Consider the following 24230-nt stretch of genomic DNA (forward strand, 5'->3'; position numbering starts at 1 on the left):
CTATTAACACACAGAGGCTGGGTCTGAATATAATGCCCAGCCTCTGTTGCTATACTGTACCCCCCCCCCCCCGCCCCCCCGCTCTGCTATCCCACATACATAAAACACTGTGCTAGCGACACGCAGCGTGTCGCTATCCGGCTGTTTACCTCTGCACTGTCACTCTTGCCGCTCACCTGCCTCCTCTATATCTCCACTCCCTGCCTGCGTCCCTTCCTTCCAATCAGCAGGGAGGGAAGGGAGGTGGGCGGGGAGTGGTGACATACAGGAGGCGGGGAGCGTGACAGTGCAGATGTAAACAGCCTGCCAGCGATGTCGCTAGCTCAGCTGTGTGATTTATAGGGGACAGTAGAGCGCAGGGGGGGGGGGGGGGGAGGCGCCTGGGGGAAACAGTATAGCAACAGAGGCTGGGCATTATATTCAGACCCAGCCTCTGTGTGCTAATTGGATTCTTAGAACCCACCTCGGGTTCTCTAACATTTTTTACTTTCCCCATGACCTGGTAGACCAGGTATTATTTTTTATTAATTAGTATTTATATAGCACCAACATCTTACATAGCAATTTACAGCTTATTGTCACTAACTGTCCCTCAGAAGGAGCTCACAGCCTAATCCCTACCATAGTCATGTCTATTGTAGTCTAGGGACAATTTAGGGGGAACTCTCAGTAAATGAACAATCCACAGTGATCACCTTCCAGTTCTAAAGATGTTGCCGCCAGTAATACATTTCAGAAAGTAAATCGGGGCGAGGAAAGCAAACACTGACTAAATTATTTTATAAATTAATATTGTAAAAAATAAGCAATTTTACTCATGTTATTTTAACTACAGTTCCTCTTTACTGTCATAGCTGGCATTTTTAGCGAGCAGAGCATAATTTTGTCCACTGATAGCTGTGTAGCCATTCTTGCAGAGACGGACTTAATTTGCTAAAGTGGTTAATGTTTTATTTGGTACTTTAGTAATCATTTACTTGTTTTAGACTCAGGACTTGATGCAGTAATTATGAAGCATTATGAGCGGGAGTGAGCTCAGCTAGGTGCAGTCAGTCGGCTCACGTTAGGATTGTGCACAGGCATCCAGTGACTAGCTTGATGGAAGAACGGGAGGCCCAGTGCTGGAAGCAGGTCATTTCCATGTGGGGAATCCATACGCTACATACAGATGGTCAGTTATGATAGTTTTTTTAAATGATTATGGCTGCTCACCCACTCCACACCAGAATAGCGAAGTTGTGTGTGTGTGTGTGTGTGTGTGTGTGTGTGTGTGTGTGTGTGTGCGTCTATGCGTATGCGTGTGCGTCTATGCGTGTGTGTCTATGCGTATGCGTGTGTGTCTGAGGTTCGGGAAAATTTAAATCTACTTGATAATTTATTCCTGGGGTGGACAAATACAAGAGTCAAGTGGCCAGTGTGCCCTACAAATTATAGTTAGCCCCTAACATAGTTACTATTCTGCTTACTACTCGCATTGCTCTCTGATTCTTGGTATGGAAATGAGTGCTTAACCACTTCGCATCCAGACATTGTTTCCCACTTCTGGACCAAATCAGTTTTGACAGTTTAGCTATGTCCTTATTTAATCGGCAATAACTTTATCCCTACTTATGACACAGAAATAAAATACAGTATATATTGTTTTTTTTGTTTTTTCAAGACAAACTAGGCTTTCACTGTAGGCCATTTTTTCCTTCGAACAATTTTGATTTCTATGAATTTTAATGGGAAAACAAGGTAAAAATAGAAAAAACACATTATTTCTCAATTTTACCAATTCCAGTTTAAAAATAAAAAGTGCTACTGTAGATAAAAACACCACAACTTTTGTTTGGCTATTCGTACCGCTTATCACAAAACTTAGATTATGTTCCGGTCACAATTTATGGTGAAGATATTTGATTCTGAAATAATGCTACAGTGTGTATTTTTCATTATGAACTGAGAAAATAAAAGTATTTTTAATGGTAAAAATCATTCTCATTAGCTCAGGAAACATATATTCACCAATTAGTGCTGCATCAGATAGTGCCAGAAATGTGCACAGGAGCAAGCCCAATCCTGCACAGCACTGCTTCTGCTACAAGACGTATATCTACTGACTCGTGGCTTAGATGAAGTCACAGAGGACGTAGATATACTGTAGTGGTGGCTTCCTTTTTGCTGTTTAAATTGTACAGAGTGGCTCCTGAATTTCATATTGGTTTTTCCAACACTGGACTTATTCCTTTAAGAGAGTGAACTGTGCGCTTGTCAGGCAGTTCACCCTCCCATCTGCCAGGAACCAACCACATCTTAGTTGCAATTCAACGCAGCCGAATGGCAACATTTGTAGCCCCATGGGTATGATATGGCATGGGGTGCAGTTACCGGGCAGTATAAAATGGCATCATGTTGCATCTGAGTGCTGCCATGGCAACACTCGGCGTGACTCAGTGGAGTGGCTGCCTCTGCACTGCCTGTTCCAAGCTCTAGCAAGTGCCCAGCTGGATGGGTTCACTACCTGAAATTCAACAGCTTGTTGGATTTGTGATAGTGACCACACTCTTGTTCATGCACGAGTGCATACGTACTGCGCCTGCATGGCTATAGCCACACCTGCGCAGTAAGATTTTCAAGTACGTTTTTTTTACTCGAGACGTTTTGTGAAGAGAGAAAAGTGAGAAGTCATGAAATAAAAGGCACAGAAAGGAATTTGAAGATGCTGGATAGAAGGGTAGTAAGGTGTGGAGCTGAGGAAGAGACACATTTTATATCTGCATAACTAGCATTGCAATTCTGAGGCGTTTATTACGTTCCAGAGATCATGTTTTGGTGGAGAAATGATCGGGGTCCAGGTACAGAGCCCGAAGATACTCCACCAGACTGTGTCTAGAGGACCTGCAGTTCCTATAAGACCATGAAAGACCTTCCAGAAAGGTAGACCTTTATGCCCTTAAAGGATACCCGAGGTGAAAATAAACGAATGAAATAAACAATTGTATCTATCCTCCTAAAATGACTTTTTAATTAATGTATTCCACATTTTTTTTTATATTTAAATCTACTTTTTAAGGTTTTACTGTTTTGTTTTTGCTCAATGACACATTCATTGAAGTATGCCAGAGCTAAAATCTATGAAATATTGACTCTTTTTATCACTTTCCTGCTCTCAGAAGCCATTTTCTGCTAGGAAAGTGTTTTTATAGTTGTAATTTCGTATCAGTGAGGATCACACTGTAGTCTGCCCCGGTCCTGACTCAGACAAGAACTGCCACTTACATACCTGATGTTGAGCTCTTTCAGAATCCTTTAACAAGAATGAGTAATAAATTGGTGGACTTTTGAATTATGCTTTTAGATCATTGGCTACCTTCTGTGGCAGTTGGGGTGAAGCCAGATTGCAGGTAATCAAATGGCTTTAGATTTGAGGCAGTCTGCTAATTCTGCATGACTATATTGCTGAAGTGCCATACTTTGGATGTAAAATAAAGAAATGAAACAGGGCGGTAGCAAATGTTAAGTTGCGATTTGTGGAGGATGGGAAATGCCAGTAGAAAGGCAAAGGTTACAGAGGGAATCCAGTCCAGTGCTAAAGGACGGGGAGAGTGTAAACTAATAAATAAGAAAAACCTTTTTCTTAGATGCCCATAACCCAGCCACATAGATACTGCTTTAATAGCTATGCAAACTGAAGTTCTAATCTAATGCTGGGTACTCACTATGAGATTTTATGGTCGATTTACTGTCAGAACGATTATTTCCAACATATTCCATTTGCTTTCTGATCGATTTCCGAGCATTTTCCGATCGATTTCCTATTAAAGTGAATGGAAATTGAGCGGAAAATGCCCGGAAATTGATCATAAAGCAAATCGGGCATGTAGGAAATAATCTATCTGACAGTAAATCGGCCAGAAAATCTCAGTGTGTACCTAGCATAAGTGTTCATAGTGGATCTCTCACAGTAAATATTGATCTTGTAGATCAGATTTGAACTTGAATCTATCTTATTTGGTGTGATCAAGCTCCATCTATAAATGACCATTTACTCTCAAAGAACAAGCAGTAAAGTGTTGTACCATGTTAGCCATGAGTAAAAGCAAGAAGTTTTGAATCAGGATGATACCATTTATTGGCTAACTTAGAGATGGATAAACAGTGAGCTTTCGACTTATAAAAAGCCTTCGTCGGACTGGTTCCTGACCAGAACTGAAAAACACAGCTTATATACACTGACATACAGAGGAGAAACATTCTTTAGCAAACATAAATGTAATTAGATGCCTTAACTGTTACTGAGGAGGCTTTCCCAGGCATCCTATCTAAATTGATAAGATCAATAGAATCCTCAACATGACATAAAGAAGACTCTAGTGATGAAGAGACATCGTAAATTCCGATTTCAAATTGTAACTGGCCTGGTTACATGCACCATTAATTCTAAGCTTAAGAGAATTGTGTCATTTAAAGCCAGCACCTGAAAGCAAATAAAATGAATAGTGACAGTGAATTCCATCTTACACAGCATATGGCACAAAAATGAATGAAAAGATAGAACATTTTAAATTATAAGAATTGTGGCATGTAAAACCCATCGTACCAGCACAAGAAGTTGGAGTCCTTGTTTAAACCATCTTCTACAGTTTTGAACCAATGTATAAACTTAGTTTCTTGTGTTGGTCTCATGCTTCCCGATTTGAAGCCACCCATTAATACAGTGACGCGAAAATCGCTTAAACTGTGTCCAGGTAAACAAAAGTGTGTTGGTATTGGGAGATCAGTATATTTTGCAATATCCTTTTTCCTGCTGTTAATAGTGGATCTGTGGTGTGTCATGCGATCACGCAGTGGTTGACTTGTTTCTCCCACATAAATTCCTTTGGGGCATTTTGCACACATGATCACGTATACCACATTAGATGAGTCGCAGGAAAAGGTGCCTTGTACTTTGTATTCCTGTTGTGTACCTGGAACAACTGAAGCGAGTGGGATAGGGAGGCTGCCATAGTTATTTCCTCAATACCAGTTGACTGGCTGTCCTTATGATCCTCTGCCTCTAAAGCCTCCTCTACATACATGATACAATTTTCCTTCCTATCTGATCTATTAGACAGGTCTGTTAGATCATTTCCAGATGGTCTAATCGATAGATTTTGCAATAGATGTTGAGTACTTACCAATGCAAAATCTATTGAAAAATTGATCTGAAACAATTTGGACGTCTGCACACGATGCAATTTCTTATCCGATCACCTGTCGATCTGATGGAAAATTGTACCGTGTAGATGAGGCATAATATGTTTAGCCATAGACCCTGAACAAGCATGCAGCAGATCAGGTGTTTCTGACATTCTTGTCAGATCTGACAAGATGAGCTGCATGCTTGTTCCTGGTGTGATTCAGATACTACTGCAGCCAAATAGGTTATACGGGCTGCCAAGCAATTAGTATTGTTAAAAAGGAAATCAATATGGCAGCCTCCGTATTCTTCTCATTTTCAGTTGTGCTTTTAAAGAGAAACTCCGACCAAGAATTGAACTTAATCCCAATCAGTAGCTGATACCCCTTTTACATGAGAAATCTATTCCTTTTCACAAACAGACCATCAGGGGGCGATGTATGACTGATATTGTGGTGAAACCCCTCCCACAAGAAACTCTGAGGACCATGGTACTCCTGGCAGTTTCCTGTCTGTGAACCTTGATGCATTGTGAGAAATATCTGTTTACAGCTGTTTGCAACTGCCAAAAAAGCACACAGCAGCTACATGCCAACAGTAAAAATGTCACCATGTAATGTCAGAATGTAAATCAGGGATTTAAAATACTTTACAATGGGCAAACACTGACTGAATTATTTATACAGAATTATTAAAATTGAAGCACTTTTTTTTATTACATTATTTTCACTGGAGTTCCTCTTTAAGGGCACCTGTCTCCTGACCCCCCCCCCCCCTCCCCATTGGCGTATCACTTTGATTGTCATTACCATCCTATTCTTTGGGTGACAGGTGCCACACATGGGTGAGGTAGCAGGACTGGAGAGACCATTGTTTTCTCTGCAGATCTATTCCGTTATGTAGCTCTTTATCGGTTCGGAGTGTGAATAACTCTATATGGTGTCAAGACATTATCACTTTGATAATGTCCTTTGTGGCTGTAAGGGAAGATGCAGTTGATTAATGGGAGAGAACAAAGACAGGACAGCTGTTGAGAAAGGTAGACCATTTCTTTGAAGCCCTAGTTCATGCTTGTGTTTTGTAATGCATATTGTATAGCATATATATTTTTTGTGTTATTAATGTTTAATTATCTGGCTGGGTTTACAATGCTGTTCAGTCCAGCCAAGCATTATCTGAAATTACCACAGGAAGGTTGTTGTTTTTAAGAGCTGTATAAACCCCTCCCCCCCATCCTTTTACCAGCCTAGGGAGGTAGGGGAGACCCACCAATCTTTTCCTCTGAACAAAGAGCTGACCCTGCCCACTTCCTTCCTGTGCTGCACAAGATAGAGGGGCGGGGGTCAGGTGAGGGCTCGATGTAGAAACTCCCACTCTGGAGAATTATGGCATAATTGATTTCTGGATCACATAATTGACTTTGCTAAGGCTGTATCAATTATGAAAATTGTTTAAAGGGGAACTATGGTGAAAAATTGTAAAATATGTGCAAACATACACAAATAAGAAGTATGTTTTTTCCAGAGTAAAATGAGCCATACATTACTTTTCTCCTATGTTGCTATCACTTACAGTAGGTAGTAGAAATCTGACAGAAGTGACAGGTTTCGGACTAGTCCATCTGTGCATAGGGGATTCTTGGTAAGGCTTTTATTCTTTGTAAAGATATTCCCTAAAAAGGATTTAAACAATGATGCTGGCCAGCTTCCCTGCTCCCTACACAGTTTTTTGGCAGTTGGACGGAGCAACTGCCATTCACTAAGTGCTTTTGAATATAAATCCCTAAGAATCCCCTAAGAAGAGATGGACTATTCCGAAACCTGTCGCTTCTGTCAGATTTCTACTACCTACTTAAGTGAAGGAGAAAAGTAATTTATGGCTCATTTTACTCTGGAAAAAATGTACTTTTTATTGGTTTGTTTGCACATATTTTAAATTTTATAATTTTTCGCCTTAGTGCCCCTTTAAGTATTGGTGTAATCCCCTATTACGGTTTGAGTAATCTAGGAGGGAAATGTATGGCTAACAAAGTCCATACTAGTGATCCACATTATGAGAATGTTTTGTATTTAGACGCAAAGTTTTTCCAGAAGTGGGTATTGCCTTCTGCCTTTGTATCTTGCTTGCGTGGTACAATGTTCTTTTTAGGAGTCATCTGACTGTGTTATGTCACCTTTAAAGGCAAACACTTTTGTGTTACGTTGCTGTGGGTATATTAGTTTTTGCACTTCCTGTGCATTTTACAGGGATCCCTCGCGTGCATAGTAGCCAAGAAACCTGCCACACGTCTTCCTGTGAACACCACAACTCCAGTGTTATTTCTGGCAGCGATGAATGCTTTCAGATTGAGCTTCCTCTTTTTGCCTTATGAAATCTTAACTTTTCATCATACAATAATACAGAAAATAGTAAAGAGTGCATATGATATAGCCATGTGTAAAGCTGTGGATTGTACTTTCGCCTCCAATTTTTTAAAAATGGTTTTTGCAATTGCTGTCACAGGTGTTAGTTGAGTTCTGGGTAACCGGTATTCCGCTGTAATTAGCGGGTGGGATGTGTTGCTTATTTATTATTGCACACTTTCACAGAAAGCCCTCTGCTATAGGCGGTGCACATAATGTTCTTGCACATCCCCTTAATGCACAGGCCATTTAGATACAGAGACTGCAACACCTCGTATGCTGTCATCCTATGCTGTGCAAAATGAGGCCGACTAATTCAGCATCGAGGGGTTTGGCCAGGGCTGTGAAGTTAGTGCTTTTATGAGTTGGAGTCGGAGCAAATATTGAGTACCTGGAGTCGGTGGTTTCTCTAACTGAGGAGTTGGAGGTGGATGATTTTTATACCCACACCATAGCCTGCAAGGACTGTGGAGTGTGAGTTGAGGAGTTGGAGCAATTCTGGGTACCTGGAGTCGGTGGTTACATAAACTGAGGTGCTTGAGTTGTATGATTTTTGTACCGACTCCACAGCCCGGGTTCCGGCTCTGGTTTTAGCTATTTGTGTGGGGAACTGGAGTTGAACACAACTGTTCAGAAAAACTTAGATGCCCAGCTTGTTCCTGCCCCAAAATGGAAACAATCCAGGTCTTCAATAATCCCAGTGTCACAAATTGCAGGTATCAGTGTTTTGAGCTTTTTTTTTTTTTACCTTTATTTCTTCTTTTGGGTGATATTTATTTACCTGTGTAGAGGGGACCACTAGGCTATGCAGTTGGAATAGTAATTGGTTTCCAGGTGAGTGGATGTGATGAGTGAAGGCATTGCCAGGATATTGTTACTGAATAGTATTTTATGTTTTTGGTGTGTTGAAGGATGGATTGAGGACAGTATCCGCTTTTGCTTTAGCACATGGACAACTCCAGTACTGAAACCCGTGCGGCTGCTCTGCCAAACAGCCAGGATAACACTAACACCCACAACTGTCAACTTTCTGTGTCTTATTTACATAATGAGTAATGGGCATTGCGTGGGCACACCAGGATGCAGGCAGAGAAGGTGAAAAGTCCTGGCACTCTGTGTTCCCAGGCTTTTATACCACCGTATTGTTTTCCCAGGTAAATTCTAAGTATGCGGTATAATGAGCCTATACACCTAGCAGAGCGATTACACAAACAGGCATTATTCAGCTGCCTCAAGCAAGTCTGTCGTCTTTCTGCTTCCTCAATTTGTGTTCTCAGTTTCGCTTTGGGTGAACAAATGGAAAGTTGTTTTTTTAATAGGACAACTCTTCCATGCTTTGCTCTCTAGAACTTGAGGCAATTTCCTGAGCTTGTGTCATTCTGGACACACCTCCATCTGGTTACAGCCCAGGTGTTGCCTCACTCTATTGCTCCTGCTACAGTTGTGTTCTGACTCCAGTGACCTCTGTCCGGACAGACACTTCTTCTGTTGTCATTGAGCTCATATATGGGTTATTTGCTGATTGGATGCCATAGGTTATGGCATAGCAATCATTTCTTCATAGCTTTTGGCACCGGGTCAGGAAAATATGGCGTGGGGAAAAAATGGCGCACAGTGATAAATCTTTTAAAACGGTATTTATAGTTTTAAGGATATGCAGTAACTTTATTTAAAACGCTATTTATCGTTGGTCTGACCCCCGCCCCTCATGTCCTGCGGTGTCCCCCGGTTCCTGTCTTCTGCCTCCCCCGCCCCCCCTCGCACGTCCAATTTTGTCTCCCAGTGATTTCATCTCTGCCCCGGACTGGAGTGTAATGCTACAACAGTCCTACCTAAGCAGATCTTACGAACAGCTGGTGGATGTATCTGCTCGCTGCCGCCGGAGACTTTCTGATGCACCAATCACGCTGGGGGCGCTGCTCCAGAATTGCCAATCACCGCTGCTCATGTCTCTGCTCCGTCTGCTAATTGGACCCAATGCTCCCGCCTCCGAGACCATCGCGTCCAATTAGCAGACGGAGCAGAGACATGAGCAGCGGTGATTGGCAGTTCTGGAGCAGCGCCCCCAGCGTGATTGGTGCATCAGAAAGTCATCAGCGGCAGCGAGCAGATACATCCACCAGCTGTTCGTAAGATCTGCATAGGTAGGACTGTTGTAGCATTACACTCCAGTCCGGGGCAGAGATGAAATCACTGGGAGACAAAATTGGACGTGCGAGGGGGGGCGGGGGAGGCAGAAGACAGGAACCGGGGGACACCGCAGGACATGAGGGGCGGGGGTCAGACCAACGATAAATAGCGTTTTAAATAAAGTTACTGCATATCCTTAAAACTATAAATACCGTTTTAAAAGATTTATCACTGTGCGCCATTTTTTCCCCACGCCATTTTTGACTGTACGCTTTGGCACAGTGTGCAGACTGTAAAAGCTATTTGAATGCTATAGGTTTTTGCAAAGTACCACAGACTTGTCATGTAGATTTAAATAATAGAACATTTTTTTTCTGCTAGGTTCAAACATTTTCACTAGAATTGCTGATAATCTGGTGATCTATTCACTATCCGTTTCTGATTGATAGATGGATTTTGAACAACTTAAAGGAACCTGAAGTGAGAGGGATATAGAGGATGCCATATCTGTAGTACTAGTTGCCTGGCTGTCTTGCTTATTCTCTGCCTATAATACTTTAAGCCATAGACCCTGAACAACCATATGCAGATAAGGCGTTTAAAAGGAAACAAATATGGCAGCCTCCATATAACTTTTTTTTTTTTTCAGGTTCCCTTTTGAGGGCTGGAAGCTTGATTTGGAGAATTTGTAAACTTTCATAGATGTGGGCAGTGGCGTAGCTAAGAGCTGTGGGCCCGATGCAAATTTTACAATGGGACCCCCCAAGCACTCAATACATAACAATTGATACGGCGCACCAAAACTTGCCCATGGCAACTACAGTGTCAGAGGTGCAAGAAGGGGCTGAGGAACAGTTTAATGATTACCATTTACAAAGTATCTATAGAAGTGATTATTATGAGCACAGGACCAATAGAGAGCTAATATTGCTGTTGAGGGAGGGCCCTTCAGGGCCCCTCTGGCACCAAGGGCCCCAATGCGGTCGCTACCTCTGCACCCCCTATTGCTAAGCCCCTGGATGTGGGAGATAGATGGCTCGCCTCTTGTTCTTCCCTTCCTGCTCTTCATAAGTAGCTTCTGTCCACACCTAGTTCTTCCCACACTGCTCTTTATAAGCAGCTTCTTCCTACCCCTTGTTCTTCCCTCACCTCTCTTCATAAGTAGCTTCTGTCCACCCCTTGCTCTTCATAAGCCACTACTGTCTATGCCTTCCACCCTTGCGGTGTGTATTTTTAGAGCAGTAGCTCAGGTGAAACTACCTGCATATACAACATAGTTCGACAAAAGGATAGGAGCTTCAAGTGTAAATTCTTAAGATGCTAGGATTTGCCATACCATTCATTTATAATAGTTGTCACACTTTGCAGTTGGCACGCAGTACAGGAAATGATCTATAGCACCTTGATCAAAGATGAAGTGACCTTTCATTACAGAACTTGGCGAGCATTACTAGAAGGCTTCTGACATGGGAGTCATGTGATTTTGGTCATGTGCACTGAGAAATGCACAGCTGATATTTCACAATTTATTTTAGCTATACTTGTTCTAGTCTGTGTATTATAAGGTCACAGCAAAAACAATTTAGAAGAAGAAAACAGAAAAAAATCCAGCTAGACTTGCTGAATTCAAGTAGTCTTCAGTGTTTCCCAGCCCTGAAGGACCCTAGTAAATAAGGCACAGAGTGTATAGCCTGCCCACATGATGTTCTAGAAAATACAGGATGGAAACCTTTGCAGGCATTCTTCAGGGATTCTCTTTATTCCACGCTGGCCACAAGCGGTAATACATTATCTATCTAATTCAGGGCTTTTAGACCTGGCTATTCCTGACATGAGGCTGAGTTGCTATTTCTACCAAGGTTTGACATTGTTCTGACTGTCAGTTCTGAGAGTTGTAGAAAGAGCATTTATGATTTGGTGCTTTTACCCAGAAGCCTTTGCCTGCTTCACACAGTGAGCAATAATGACATTTGCTCTGCTGTTCAAAGAGGAAAGAAAAAGTACGAGTTGCTGGGATATTTTAGTGAATGGTTTACAGAGAGGAGAGCAGGAGAATGCGGGTCGGGCTTACTTCACCCTAGTGAATGCTGAACATCACAGTGATTAATTCCTCTTGTCAGTACTTCACTATATTATTGTCATATAATAGCTGAATGGTCTTTCCATCAGGCTAGATTCTTTTCCTGAATACATTAACATTCAGTGAGTAGCCAACGTTTCCTGGAGGAAAGGCCACACTGTGTACAGATTCTCAATGGGGAAATAGTGAAGGACCTGAAAACAGGTTGATGATGTCAGAAATGTTCCTGTCTTGTTGATGCACCAAAAACTAGAGAGGAACTGTAACCGAAGATTGAAATGTATCCCAATCAGTAGTTGAGACCCCTTTCCCCATGAGAAACCTTTACCTTTTCTCGACTGGATCATCGGGCTGGGGGGTGGAGTCTGTATGGCTGATATTGTGGTGAAACCCCTCCCACAGTGTGATGTCAGGACCTAGGTTCTGACATTTTCTTGTCTGAGCCTTGTTGCATTTTGGGAAATAACTGCTTTTTCCAACTGCCAAGCAACCAGAATCTCCCTCTGTGCATTTGTATATCTTTATTAAAAAAAAAAAAAAAAAAACTTTTAGCGTATTGCAGAAAGTTGGTGCTGTCTGTTTTCTTTCATATCTGTCAGTAGTAAAAATGATTACGTGCAGGCTGATTGTGCATCAAAGGACATGAACAAATTACATGGCGAATATCAATCATTTATTGATCTCTCTTCTATTTTTAGCTTCTCACTTTGCAGCGTATGGATTTATTTTCTTTCCCCCTTTTTGCTAAAGTTCTACTAAAGCGCACTTGTATGTGTGTATGTTTGTGTGTCCCTGTTTTATGGCTAGTCTGGAAGCCCAGTTTCAAGAACCTTCTGCTCACCAACAGAAGGGAGCCTTCCCTTCACCTCTGATCCCCTTTCATGATCCTGAACTTTGAGGTACCCATTCCCACATTGGTTTGGATCTTGTGGCCAAGGGGCAGGGGGGGGGGGGGGGGGGGTTAATGGGGGGGAATGAGGAGTGACAGCCATTGCCATTATCAGTGGGCCGAGTTACTGACAGGACAGTTGTAGACATCTAGGGGATGAAGGGAGAGCTTTACATATAAGGGCCAGTGCACACCAAGAGCGGTTTTGAGTGGTTTTTAAAACCGCTTGGCTAATGTATTGCAATGGGATGGTGCACACCAGAGCGGTTAATTTTTTCCCAAACGCAAACTCGGGTCCTGCAGCTTTTTTGCTGATTTCTGAGGCGATTCTACCTCAATGTTAAGTATAGGAAAGATGAAAACCGCTCTGAAAAACTTTAGATCAGAGCGGTTTGCCAAGCGTTTTTGTTACAGTAGCTGTTCAGTTACAGATCTACTGTAATAAAATATAAAAAACGCTACACAAAACACTCCCAAAATGCTAGGCATGTTTAGAAAATCGCTCTAAACATGCCTCGAATCGCTTAAAAAAAAAAAAAGCTTCGAAAACCGCTAGCGTTTGCGTATCCGCTAGCGATTTTTGGTGTGCACCAGCCCTAACAGTGCAAAATGGTTAGCAGTTTTGTCTTGAGCCCTGGGTTTAGTTCTTCAAGGAATGCCATCTACATGGAATTTGTAGGTTCTTGCTGTGTGTAGGTTTCCTCTCCCATTCCTAAAACCTCAAAACAGAAGAGGTCAGTGCTTAATATGCAGAATAACACGAGTGTCTCTTGTGACAGAATATGCATATGTTACGGCCAGAACCCGAAGTCTGGCCACTTCGGGTTCTGGCTGGTCAAATCTAGAAGTGGCCGGCTCATGCGGCCAATGTTCAAAATAAACTTTCCCTATGGACGGCCAGGACGCATTCTGGCTAAGTGTGGCCAGACCTCACATCAGGACGACCCGGATCGGAGAGGCAAAGAGAGGCAGAGCAGCGCTGCACACGCTACCCGCAAGACGCATACACTTCCATGCTGAAGTGACGTCATTGCTCACTTCCGCATGTGAAGTGTATGGGTCAGAGCGGGTAGTGTGCGCGCTGCTCTGCTTCTCTCCGCCGCTCTGATCTGAGGTCTGCAAATAGGAAATAGCGCAGGCTGCCCCCCCCCCCCCCCCCCCTGCTCCAGCCATGCAAAGCTCACTGCAAATCCCCCCTGCCGTCCAAAGCACCCAGGCATGCAAAGCGCTCAGCAAAACTACCGCAAAGCGCTCAGCATATCTCCCCCCCCCCCCCCCCCCCCCAGTCATGCAAAGCGCCCAGCACACTCCCCCCCCCCCCCCCCCCCAACCAGCCATGCAAAGCACTCTGCAAATCCCCCCCTGCCGTACAAAGCACCCAGGCATGCAAAGCGCTCAGCAAAACTACCCCAGCCATGCAAAGCGCTCAGCATATCCCCCCCCCCCAGTCATGCAAAGCACCTAGCAAATCCCCCCCAGCCATGCAAAGCGCCCAGCACCCTCCCCCCCCCCCCCCCCCCCCAGCCATGCAAAGCACTCTGCAAATCCCCCCCTGCCGTACAAAGCACCCAGGCATGCAAAGCGCTCAGCAAAACTACCCCAGCCATGCAAAGCGCTCAGCATATCCCCCCCCCCCCAGTCATGCAAAGCACCTAGCAAATCCCCCCCCCCCCCCCAGCCATGCAAAGCGCCCAGCACATTTCCCCCCCCCCCCCCCACCACCAGCCATGCAAAGCACTCTGCAAATCCCCCCCCTCCCAGCCATGCAAAGCACTCTTCAAATTCACCCCCTCCCAGCCATGCAAAGCACTCTGCAAATGATTCCCCCCCCCCCCCCCCCGCGATGCAAAGCGCCCGGCAAATTTCCCTCCCCCCCCATGCAAAGCGCCCAGCAAATTCCTTCCCCCCAGCCATGCAAAACGCCCAGTAAATTCCCCCCCGCCCAGCCATGCAAACAAAGCGCCCAGCAAATTCCTTCCCCCCAGCCATGCAAAACGCCCAGTAAATTCCCCCCCGCCCAGCCATGCAAACAAAGCGCCTAGCAAATTCCCCTCCCTAGCCATGCAAAGCGCCCACCAAATCCCCCCCAGCCATGCAAAGTGCCCAGCAAATCCCCCCAGCCATGCAAAGCCCCCCTCCATCCATGCATAGTGCCCAGCAAAGCATCACCCCTCATCTGTGACTAATCACCACTGTAATTTGATCTCTCCCATCTCACCTGACTGCCACAGCAGAGCAGCTGCGTTTTGGACTTTGGCCGACTGACTTTGGTCATTTCTAGAACTGGCTGGCCAATGCCAGAAATTCCCAGCATTTTGGACTTTGGCCGACATCAAATCGGCCAGTTCTAGAAACGGCCGGCCAATTCTAGAATTGGCCGATTTCTGGTTTTGGCCGTAACACATATACCGATGATCAATTGCTTACATTGGCATTATGCTGTTTACGCTTGATTTCCTGTTCATGGAAATCTTCAGTAAATAAAAAATAAGCAATTTTATTCATTGTCCTTTTCATTACAGTTCCTCTTTAAGTGATTTCACGGAGAAAGCGCGGCTTATTTTAAAAATGGAGGAATAGTAGCAGTGTAGAAATGCAATGCAGAGCTCTAGTGAGGGCAACCTAAGCAGCTGTCCCACATGTTCTATCACACCTGATCAAGGCAGACCGTTCTGATTCCCGGAGGCTCTGAGCTTCCTCCGTCTGTCTTCTCTGTGTTTGTAGTGCAGCAGAATGCTGCTGTCATCCTCAGCCAAAATATGACCCGCTTCTGAGAACAGTAACCGGCTCTTCTGTGTGCGAGCCAGGGCGTTGGAGTCGGAGTTGAGGAGTCGGAGTCGGGGCAATTTTGGGCACCCGGAGTTGGAGTCGGAGTCGTGGTTTCAGAAACTGAGGAGGCGGGAGTCGGAGTTGGAGTCGGAAGATTTTTGTACCGACTCCACAGCCCTGGTGCGAGCAACATGTTCTTTCATTTCAAAGTCAGAGGAATCTACAAGGCTCGTATGGCTTTCCAGCTCTTTTCTTGCAAGGCAACTGGTATTGTTTAAAAGGAAATGCATATGGCAGCCTCCATATACCACTCATTTCAGTTATTCTTAAACAAAATACCTCAGTCCCCATTATTTATGTCCATATTCAGGCCACCTCTCCCTCCAACCATTTTGACGGTGTATTGCCTGTTCCTGGCTTATGGGACACCATGAACCCTGTATTTATATTCTTAGACTAGTAGACGTAAGCCTGTTTAAAAATGGGCCCTAGGTCTGTCGCAACCCCCTCCCATGTGACCGCCGCACAGTCAGCGCGCATACCGCACACACAAACGCACACTGCTCCTGTGTCAAGGCTGTCCATGCAGCACATGCGCAGTAGCGCAAACATTTTGCTATAGACACATTTATTCCCTTTGTGTGTATCAGAAAACAAAAAGAGGATAAAAGCAAATTGGAAATAATGTCACACACCACTCCAAAAATGGGCTGGACAAAATTGGCACCCTTAACTTTGGTTGCACACCCTTTGGGAAAAAAATAACTGAAATCAGTTGCTTCCTATAACCATCAGTGAGCTCCTTACACCTCTCCCCACTGGACCACTCGTCCTTTGCAAACTGCTCCAGGTCTCTCTTATTGGAAGTGCACCTTTTCCCCAAATCAATTTTTAAGATATCTCCACAGGTGTTCAATGGGATTTAGATCTGGACTCATTTCTGGCCACTTCAGAACTCTCCAGCGCTTTGTTGCCATACGTTTCTGGGTGCTTTTTGATGTATGTTTGGGGTCATTGTCCTGCTGCAAGATAGAAGATCTTGGATGCTAACCTAGCTTTCTGACACTGGGCGCTACAGTGCAACCCAAAATCCTTTGGTAATCAGATTTCATGATGTCTTGCACACATTCAAGGCACCCAGGGCCAGAGGCAGCGAAACAACCCCAAAACATAATTGAACCTCCACCATATTTCACTGTAGGCACTGTTCTTTTCTTTGTAGGCTTTATTCCGTTTCCGGTTAACCGTAGAATGATTTGGTTTACCAAAAAGCTCTATCTTCGTTTCATCTGTTCATAAGGTGCTTTCCCAGAAGGATTTTGGCTTGCTCAAGTACATTTTGGCAAACTGTAGTCTTGCTTTTTTATGTCTCTTGTCAGCAGTGGGGTCCTCCTGGCTCTCCTGCCATAGCGATTCATTTCATTTAAATGTCAATGGATAGGCCAGCTTGAATTTCTTTGGAACTTTTTGGAGCTGCTTATCTACCATGTGGGCTATCCTGCTTTGCAACCTTTCATCAATTTTTCTCTTCCATCCATGCGCAAGGATATTGGCTACAGGCCATGGAATGCAAACTTCTTGATAATGTTGTGCACTGTGGACAAAGGCAAATGTAAATGGATTTGTAACTTTGAGATTATTTTCCCGCAATTTTGGCTCTCAAGTCCTCAGATAGTTATTTTCTGCTGTTTCTGTTGTCCATGCTTAGGGTGGCACACACGGACACACAATGCAAAGGTCTGGGCTGGGTGCACACATAGCAGAAACGCTAGCGTAGCGTAAAACACTGGGTTTTATGCAGCAATGTTAGTCTATGGGACGCAGAAGAAGCTGCGTTGCACTGCATTTTTACAGTATGCATTTTGCAAATGCTGGTAGTGTTGCATATTATGCAGGATGGCTGCCAAAAGGCACATAATGAAAGTCTATGGTAACGCATATGCATAGTGTTTTGCATACATTTTTAATGCGTTTCTCTGATTCTGCTTCCTGTTGTCTTCCTGTTGTCTTCCTAGTGATTGGCATAAATTTTATATAAAAAAAGCAAACAAAAAGCATATGCGGTTTAAATTAGCGAACCTAAAACGGACGCAAAATGCATCTGCATAAAAAAAGCAAAATGCACCAAAAACGCAGTAAAAACGCAAAAGAAAATCGACAATACACCATCCTAAAACTCTTCTTTTTCAAAGTGTCCTATGTGAGCCCAGCCTGAGTGAACTTTTTATCTGCTTTTAGGTGTGATTTATAAATTGCCCCGCCTGTTACTTGCCCCAGGTGAGTTTAAAGGAGCATCACATGCTTGAAACCATCTTGTTTATCCACAATTTTGAAAGGGTGCCAATAATTTTGTCCAGCCCATTTTTGGAGTTTTGCGTGACGTTATGTCCAATTTGCTTTCTTCCTCTTTTTGTTTTGCTCCAATACACACCAAGGGAATAGCAAACTGCATTACTGCAATACTTTTCTGTGAGAAATACTTACATTTTCTGGAAAAAAATTCTTGGGTACCAACAATTTCGGCCATGACTTTAAATGCATTCAGAAAAACAGATTGAACTGAACTAGGGCTTCAACTAAAAATTGAAATAATAATCCCAAGTAATGCTACGTACACACATGCGACAACGATCGTTCGTTGAGAACGACGAACAAACTTTTAATTGATGAAAGAACGACCTAAGTAAAGATAGTTTTAAAAGGTGTGTAACGATCTGATCGTTAGAACGAACGTTACATCACGTAAAGCAACTATTGCGCCTGCGCATAAAAATGAAAAGTTTCACAGAGAAATAGTGAAATGCGCATGTCAAGCCTAGTACGAACGATCGTTTCCAACGATGTACTACTTTTGCAAACGATCGTCGTTGGTTAAAATCCGCCGAGACAGAACTTTCTTTTGTAGCGATTTGGTTCGTTCGTCGTTTGCCTTAATAGTCGGTGGTTCGTTTTTTGTAACGATCGTCGTTGGTAAAGATCGGGGAACGATCGTTACAAACGACTATAGTCGCATGTGTGTACGCACCTCTAGAATGGTCAATGAGATGCAAATTAGTTGCTGGTTTATGCAAATGTATGCATCTTGAAAATGGACCAATTGAATTCTGCCAATGATTTCAAGATGCACAAATTTACCTACATAATCTGGCATCAATTCTGAAAAATGTGCATCTCAGTGACCATCCCTACCAGGGCTGTGGAGTCTGTACAAAAATCTTCCAACTCTGACTCTTCAGTTTATGAAATCACTGACTCCAACTCTGACGCCTCAACTCTGACTCCTTAGTCTAATACTTAACAAAGCTGTGGGTTTTGTACAAAAATCATCCAACACAGACTCCTGACTCCGACTCCTCAGTGTATGAAATCACTAACTCCGACTCTGGGTACCCAAAATTGCTCCGACTCCTCGACTCCGACTCCACAGCCCTGATCCCTACTCCCAAGGATAAGGTTACATCATGCTATCTGACTATGGGGTTCACACTACATCCCCCCCCCAGTAGTTGGCTTTTGATTTATAAAGTGGAACTTAGCCTTAAACTTGGCCTGTGCAGCACCTTGGCCCATCCTGCATTTATACATAAAGGACTCAGCAAGTTATCATTAAATGCAAATATTCCTACTGAGATTGTTTTGTGATGAGCGTACATTATACTCACTGTGTGAAGGTAACTACAGCATTATATGTTTTGAATAGGCTTGCTTTGCAGCCTACAGTTGATGCCATGTAGTATTTGAAATGAAGTTAATTGCATGTCGTCCTCTCCTTGCTCATCTCTGGAGTACTCTGTTTTACGATACCTGTGAACTTTGACCCGTCTGTAGGCTTCATTACTGTCCAGGGCTTTTTCTGTACTTTAGTTTCCTATCTTGTAAGCTTTATTGCTTTTACTTCACTATTTTCTGGAGTATAAATCTGTCAATTGCTGCTTTAGATTCCATCATCTAGACCGGTGTATTATCCGAATGGCAGAGTGAAGTCTGGATTTGCCTCTCGAGGAATGTCTGGCAGCTTTTGCTCTGCCTCATTTACCAAAAATAGTAATCCATTGAAAATGCTAGATGAAGTCCTACAAATTAATTTAAATGCATGTCCAGCCAAACACTGTTTCTGAAAAGCGTGAATTGGCCATTTCACAAACACAAATGTTTAATTGAATTCTGGGCAAAAAATTGTTTTTGAGAGCGTGAAAGGTGGTTTGACTCTTGTGTTTGAGTTTTTTCTGTGGAGTTTTGAGTTGGAGGCTTACTTCCTGAAATGAGAGGATATGGGTAAATATTTTCATTGGGGACACAAGCCATCAAATAGAACCTTTTATCTGTAGAGTGGAGAGAGGTGTTAAAATGTATGTCAAGTTTTTCATTACAATTTTTTGTTTATCCAACTCATTGGAGAAAAATACTACATTGTTCTCAAGTGCTTTTTCACACCAAGAGCACTTTTTAAAGAGCTTTTCTGATGCGCTTAGGAAAATAAATGCAACGGGCAGTGGCATAATTAAGGAGCTTGGGGCCCCTTAAAAGTCTTACATGGGGCCCAAAGAACTGTATTGATATGGAGCCCATAAACCTACCAAGGACAGCTGCAGTGTCAGAGAGGTGTATTTAAAGGATACCTGATGTGACATGAGATAGACATGTGTATGTACAGTGCCTAGCACACAAATAACTAGGCTGTGTTCCTTTTTTTCTTTCTCTGCATACAAGCATTAAATATCAGGTATGTAAGTGGCTGACTCAGTCCTGACTCAGACGGGAAGTGACTACAATGTAACCCTCACCGATAAGAAATTCCCCTTTTTATCTCTTTCTTGCTCTCAGAAGCCATTTTCTGCTAGGAAAGTGTTTTTATAGTTGGAATTTCTTATAAGCGAGGGTCACACTGTAGTCACTTCCTGTCTGAGTCAGGACTGAGTCAGCCACTTACATACCTGATATTTAACTCTTTCAGGCAGAGAAAGAAAAAAAGGAACACAGCATAGTTATTTGTGTGCTAGGCACTGTACCTACACATGTCTATTTCATCATGTCACATTTCACTTTGGGTATCTTTGAACAGGTAGTTAAGTACCGAAGGGAGTATAATAGTTCAATGATTACTATTATTAAGACATCCCCTGAAAGTAAGCCCTAGTGGGAATTTTGAGCATGCTAGAAATATAAGCCCTACCCTGAAAGTAAGCCCTAGGGGCAGTAAGGGGAAAAAGTATGGCAACTTGTGTTTCTACTGAAGCCGATGGTCTTGCAGGTGGGACCAAAGCTCCGTCATTGGGCCAATCACTGCACTCGCTGCTACACAGCGAGTGCAGTGATTGGCCAAATAATGGAGCCATGGTCCCACCTGCGAGACCATTGGCTCCAATAGAAACTACTTCTTCCTCATAGGCTGTAGATCGGGGACACAGCGGCGTGGAGCTGGGGGAAAGAAGAGGATGCAGGGGGACATCAGAGGACATTGTGTGTTCATAGAAATAAAAGACCTCCCCTGAAAATAAACCCTAGCACATCTTTTGGTGCAAAAATTAATATGACATGGTCTTATTTTTGGGGAAACACGGTACTCAAAGCACATATAGAGGTGTTTATTACAGTACAGCACCAAGGAAAAGCTAACAAGATGGATGAAGGTGGACCCCTCTGGTCCAGGGGCTCCGGTGCGGTCACAACCTCTGCATCCCCTATTGCTATCCCGCTGCCTATGGGCTTGACACCAGACAGAATCACTTTTATTATGATGTTTAAAGCGCTGCATGTAGCATTTTTGGAGTAATTGTAACTTTGTAGCAAGTATAGAAAAGCTCTGTGAGAATCCCGTCAAAATCGCTTGCAAAGAAAACAAAGCAAAAAAAAAAAAAAAAAAGATACAAAATTGCTAATTGCTAGCATTTTTTGGTGTGAAACAACCCTGTCAATCTGTTAGTTAAGGCTACATTCAGACCCTTAATGATTTCATGTTCATTGCTGCTTTATTTTTTCGTAACAACATGATTAGTGATTATGCCAGCAATTTGTGAGTCATGCATTACACATTTTACCAATTAGCTGCGCTGAAAAACAGAATCTGCCCACATACAATAACCCCCCCCCCCCCCCCCCCCCTCAATCAATTATGCTTTTAAGATAGTTCTTGGTAAAGGATATTCTCTTACATATATTTTGATAATCTTGTTTCTGGTACTGCTGTTTCCTAAAGCCTCATCTACACGGTACAATTTTCCATCAGATCGACGGATCTATTAGAAAATTTCCAACCAGTCCAATCGGATTGCAATAGATTTTGGGTAGTTATCAATGCAAAATCTATCACGAAATTGATCAGAAACAATTTGGATATCTGCACACAATGCAAATTATGAGATCACTGGTCGATTTGATGGAAAATTGTACCGTGTTGATGAGGCTTAAAACATATGCGTTCAGAAATTCTGGCCATGTGAGGCCATAGAAATGGCAGCCATGACTTCATCAGCTGAGAAAGATTAACTATTAAAAAAGGAAAGCATGTTATGGCACAAGTCAAAATTATTATTATATTCTTGTGTATTTATATACAATACAATAACATTTGTAAAGCGCTTTTCTCCCATAGGACTGAGGCCTGGAGCACACCACAGCTCTAGGGCTAGTTTGGGCGCTAGAGGTTTCAAAAGCTCTTCCCAATGTAATGCTATGTTTTTTTTTTACAAAACCTCATTGCTCCAGTGTGCACAGATACATAGGATAACATTAGCAGCAGATTTAAAAACTCAAAACGCTCAGAAAAACTCCTCTGGTGTGGTGCACCAGGCCTCAAAGCGCATAGTTGTCTCAGATTAATACAGGGTTGCAGGCTGGGTTGTGTTACAGAGGAGATAGTCAGATGTTCATGAATGCCAGACTGAAGAGGTAGGTTTTCAGTTTAGACTTAAATGCTTCCAGGGATGGAGCTGTCCTGATTGGGTGTGGCAGGGAGTTCCAAAGTGTAGGGGCAGCATGACAAAAGGCTCTGTCTTCAAAGGTTTTGAGGTGGACTCTGGGGGTGACCAAGGTGTTACGTCCTTTTGATCTAAAATTGTGGGGGGGTGTGATGCAGTTGCAACAAGTCTTTCAGGTATCCAGGGCCCAGATTGTGCAAGGATTTGAATGTCAGTAAGCCAGTCTTAAACAGAATTCTCCATTTTATCGGTAGCCAGTGGAGTGAGCACAGGGTTGGTGTTATGTGGCAATGGCGGGGTTGGCTCGTTAACAGCCTTGCGGCGGCATTCTGTACTAATTGCAGGCGGCGTAAGTCTTTCTTATGCAGGCCTGTGTAGAGGACGTTGCAGTAGTCTAACCTTGATGTGACAAAGGCATGAACTAGGGTTGGAAGATCCTCTGAAGGAATTAGGTGTTTAATCCTTGCAATATTCCTTAGGTGAAAGAAGGAATGTTTCACAACAGCTGAGATTTGATTCCTGAAGCTTAATTTCCCATCAATCAGTACTCCCAGGCTGCGCACACAGTCTGAGTTGTTCAGGTCTGAGCTCCCTATTCTTAGCGGTGTTGGTTGAGACTGGGGCTGCTTTGCTGTTGAGCCCTGGCCCTCGATAATAAGAACCTCAGTTTTGTCAGCATTAAGTTTTAGCCAATTATTATTCATCCACTCCTGAAGCTCAGCTAAGCATGCGTTTATTTGTGGAGTAGGGTCTGTGACGCCAGGTTTGAATGACAAATATAGCTGGGTGTCATCAGCATAGCAATGATATGTCAGGCCATGTTTTTGTACGATTTCGCCAAGTGGCAGCATTTATATGGTGAAAAGTAAAGGGGATAATATTGCGCCCTGAAGTACACCGTATTTTAGTGGTACAGGGTTGGAGAGGAAGGGATATATATATATATATATATATATATATATATATATATATATATATATATATATATATATATATATATATATATATATATATATATATATATATATATATATATATATATATATATATAATTACATTATACATGGTGTACACAGTCCTGTCCCTCAGATGAGTTGGCAGTCCGATCCCTACCATAGTTAAAATGCTGTTCCTATCATAGTCTAGCATTTTCTTTAATGTGATAAACTGATCAAATTTATGTAAAAGCAAAAAGACAGTAATGATCAATTAATTGCAATCGTTTTTGGCCCAGTATATCATTGTTTTAACGAAACGGAAAGCTAGAATTCTTGAAGCCATTTAAAGATTGCAGCCATTGAAATGATTGCTTAAGAGCTTTCAGTCCACCAGGAGAAAAGCGCAACATAACTTTAATTTGTCTCTTGTCTTAATATTCTTGCGCAATTGTTTTTAAATCGATACTTTAAGATTGCATTAAAGCCCATCTCAAGTCATAGATATAAAAATACAATTTAAAAGCTCAGTAATATGAGGGCTCAAATATGCACCTAATATATTGTCTTAAAATTTTGATTACATGACCAGAAGTACTGGGTAAAGGGAACATTTTCAGGTTTTGTGAGTTTGGCTGCTTATGCTGCCTGGATTGCATCATCTCACTGTTCAGTATGCAAGGAAGTGGGCACTTACTGAATCTTTTTGAGGAGGTAGCCACTAACTGAATCTTTTTGTGGAAGTATACACTTACTGAATCTCTTTGATACAGTTATAGCCAATAGCACAAACTGTGCACTTTGTAGGAAGTGTCCATTGTCTGAGCTCCTTTTGAGTGTTTTAAAAGTAACTTACTTGACACCAGATTATCAAAGAGCTCCTTTGTGAGCACACAAAAGCTCTGCAACAGAACTAGGAAGACACACCTTTTACAGGTCCATTTCCA

General features: G+C 42.8%; 1 protein-coding gene across 3 annotated transcripts in view; it reads left to right on the top strand.

Moving 5' to 3' along the window:
* Positions 1-24230, top strand: part of IQGAP2 (IQ motif containing GTPase activating protein 2) — a 436318-nt gene that overhangs the window by 74104 nt on the left and 337984 nt on the right. For 2 of the 3 annotated variants that reach the window (XM_068248829.1, XM_068248846.1), the window contains exon 1: positions 1080-1171. The exons of the other annotated variant lie outside the window; for it this stretch is intronic. In XM_068248829.1, the coding sequence (XP_068104930.1) occupies positions 1099-1171 (73 nt within the window). In that variant the 5' untranslated portion in view covers positions 1080-1098. Of the gene's footprint in view, positions 1-1079; positions 1172-24230 lie in introns of those variants that run through there. 3 annotated transcript variants of the gene reach the window in all.

Source organism: Hyperolius riggenbachi, chromosome 1 (assembly GCF_040937935.1).
Source record: "Hyperolius riggenbachi isolate aHypRig1 chromosome 1, aHypRig1.pri, whole genome shotgun sequence".
NCBI lineage: Eukaryota > Metazoa > Chordata > Amphibia > Anura > Hyperoliidae > Hyperolius > Hyperolius riggenbachi.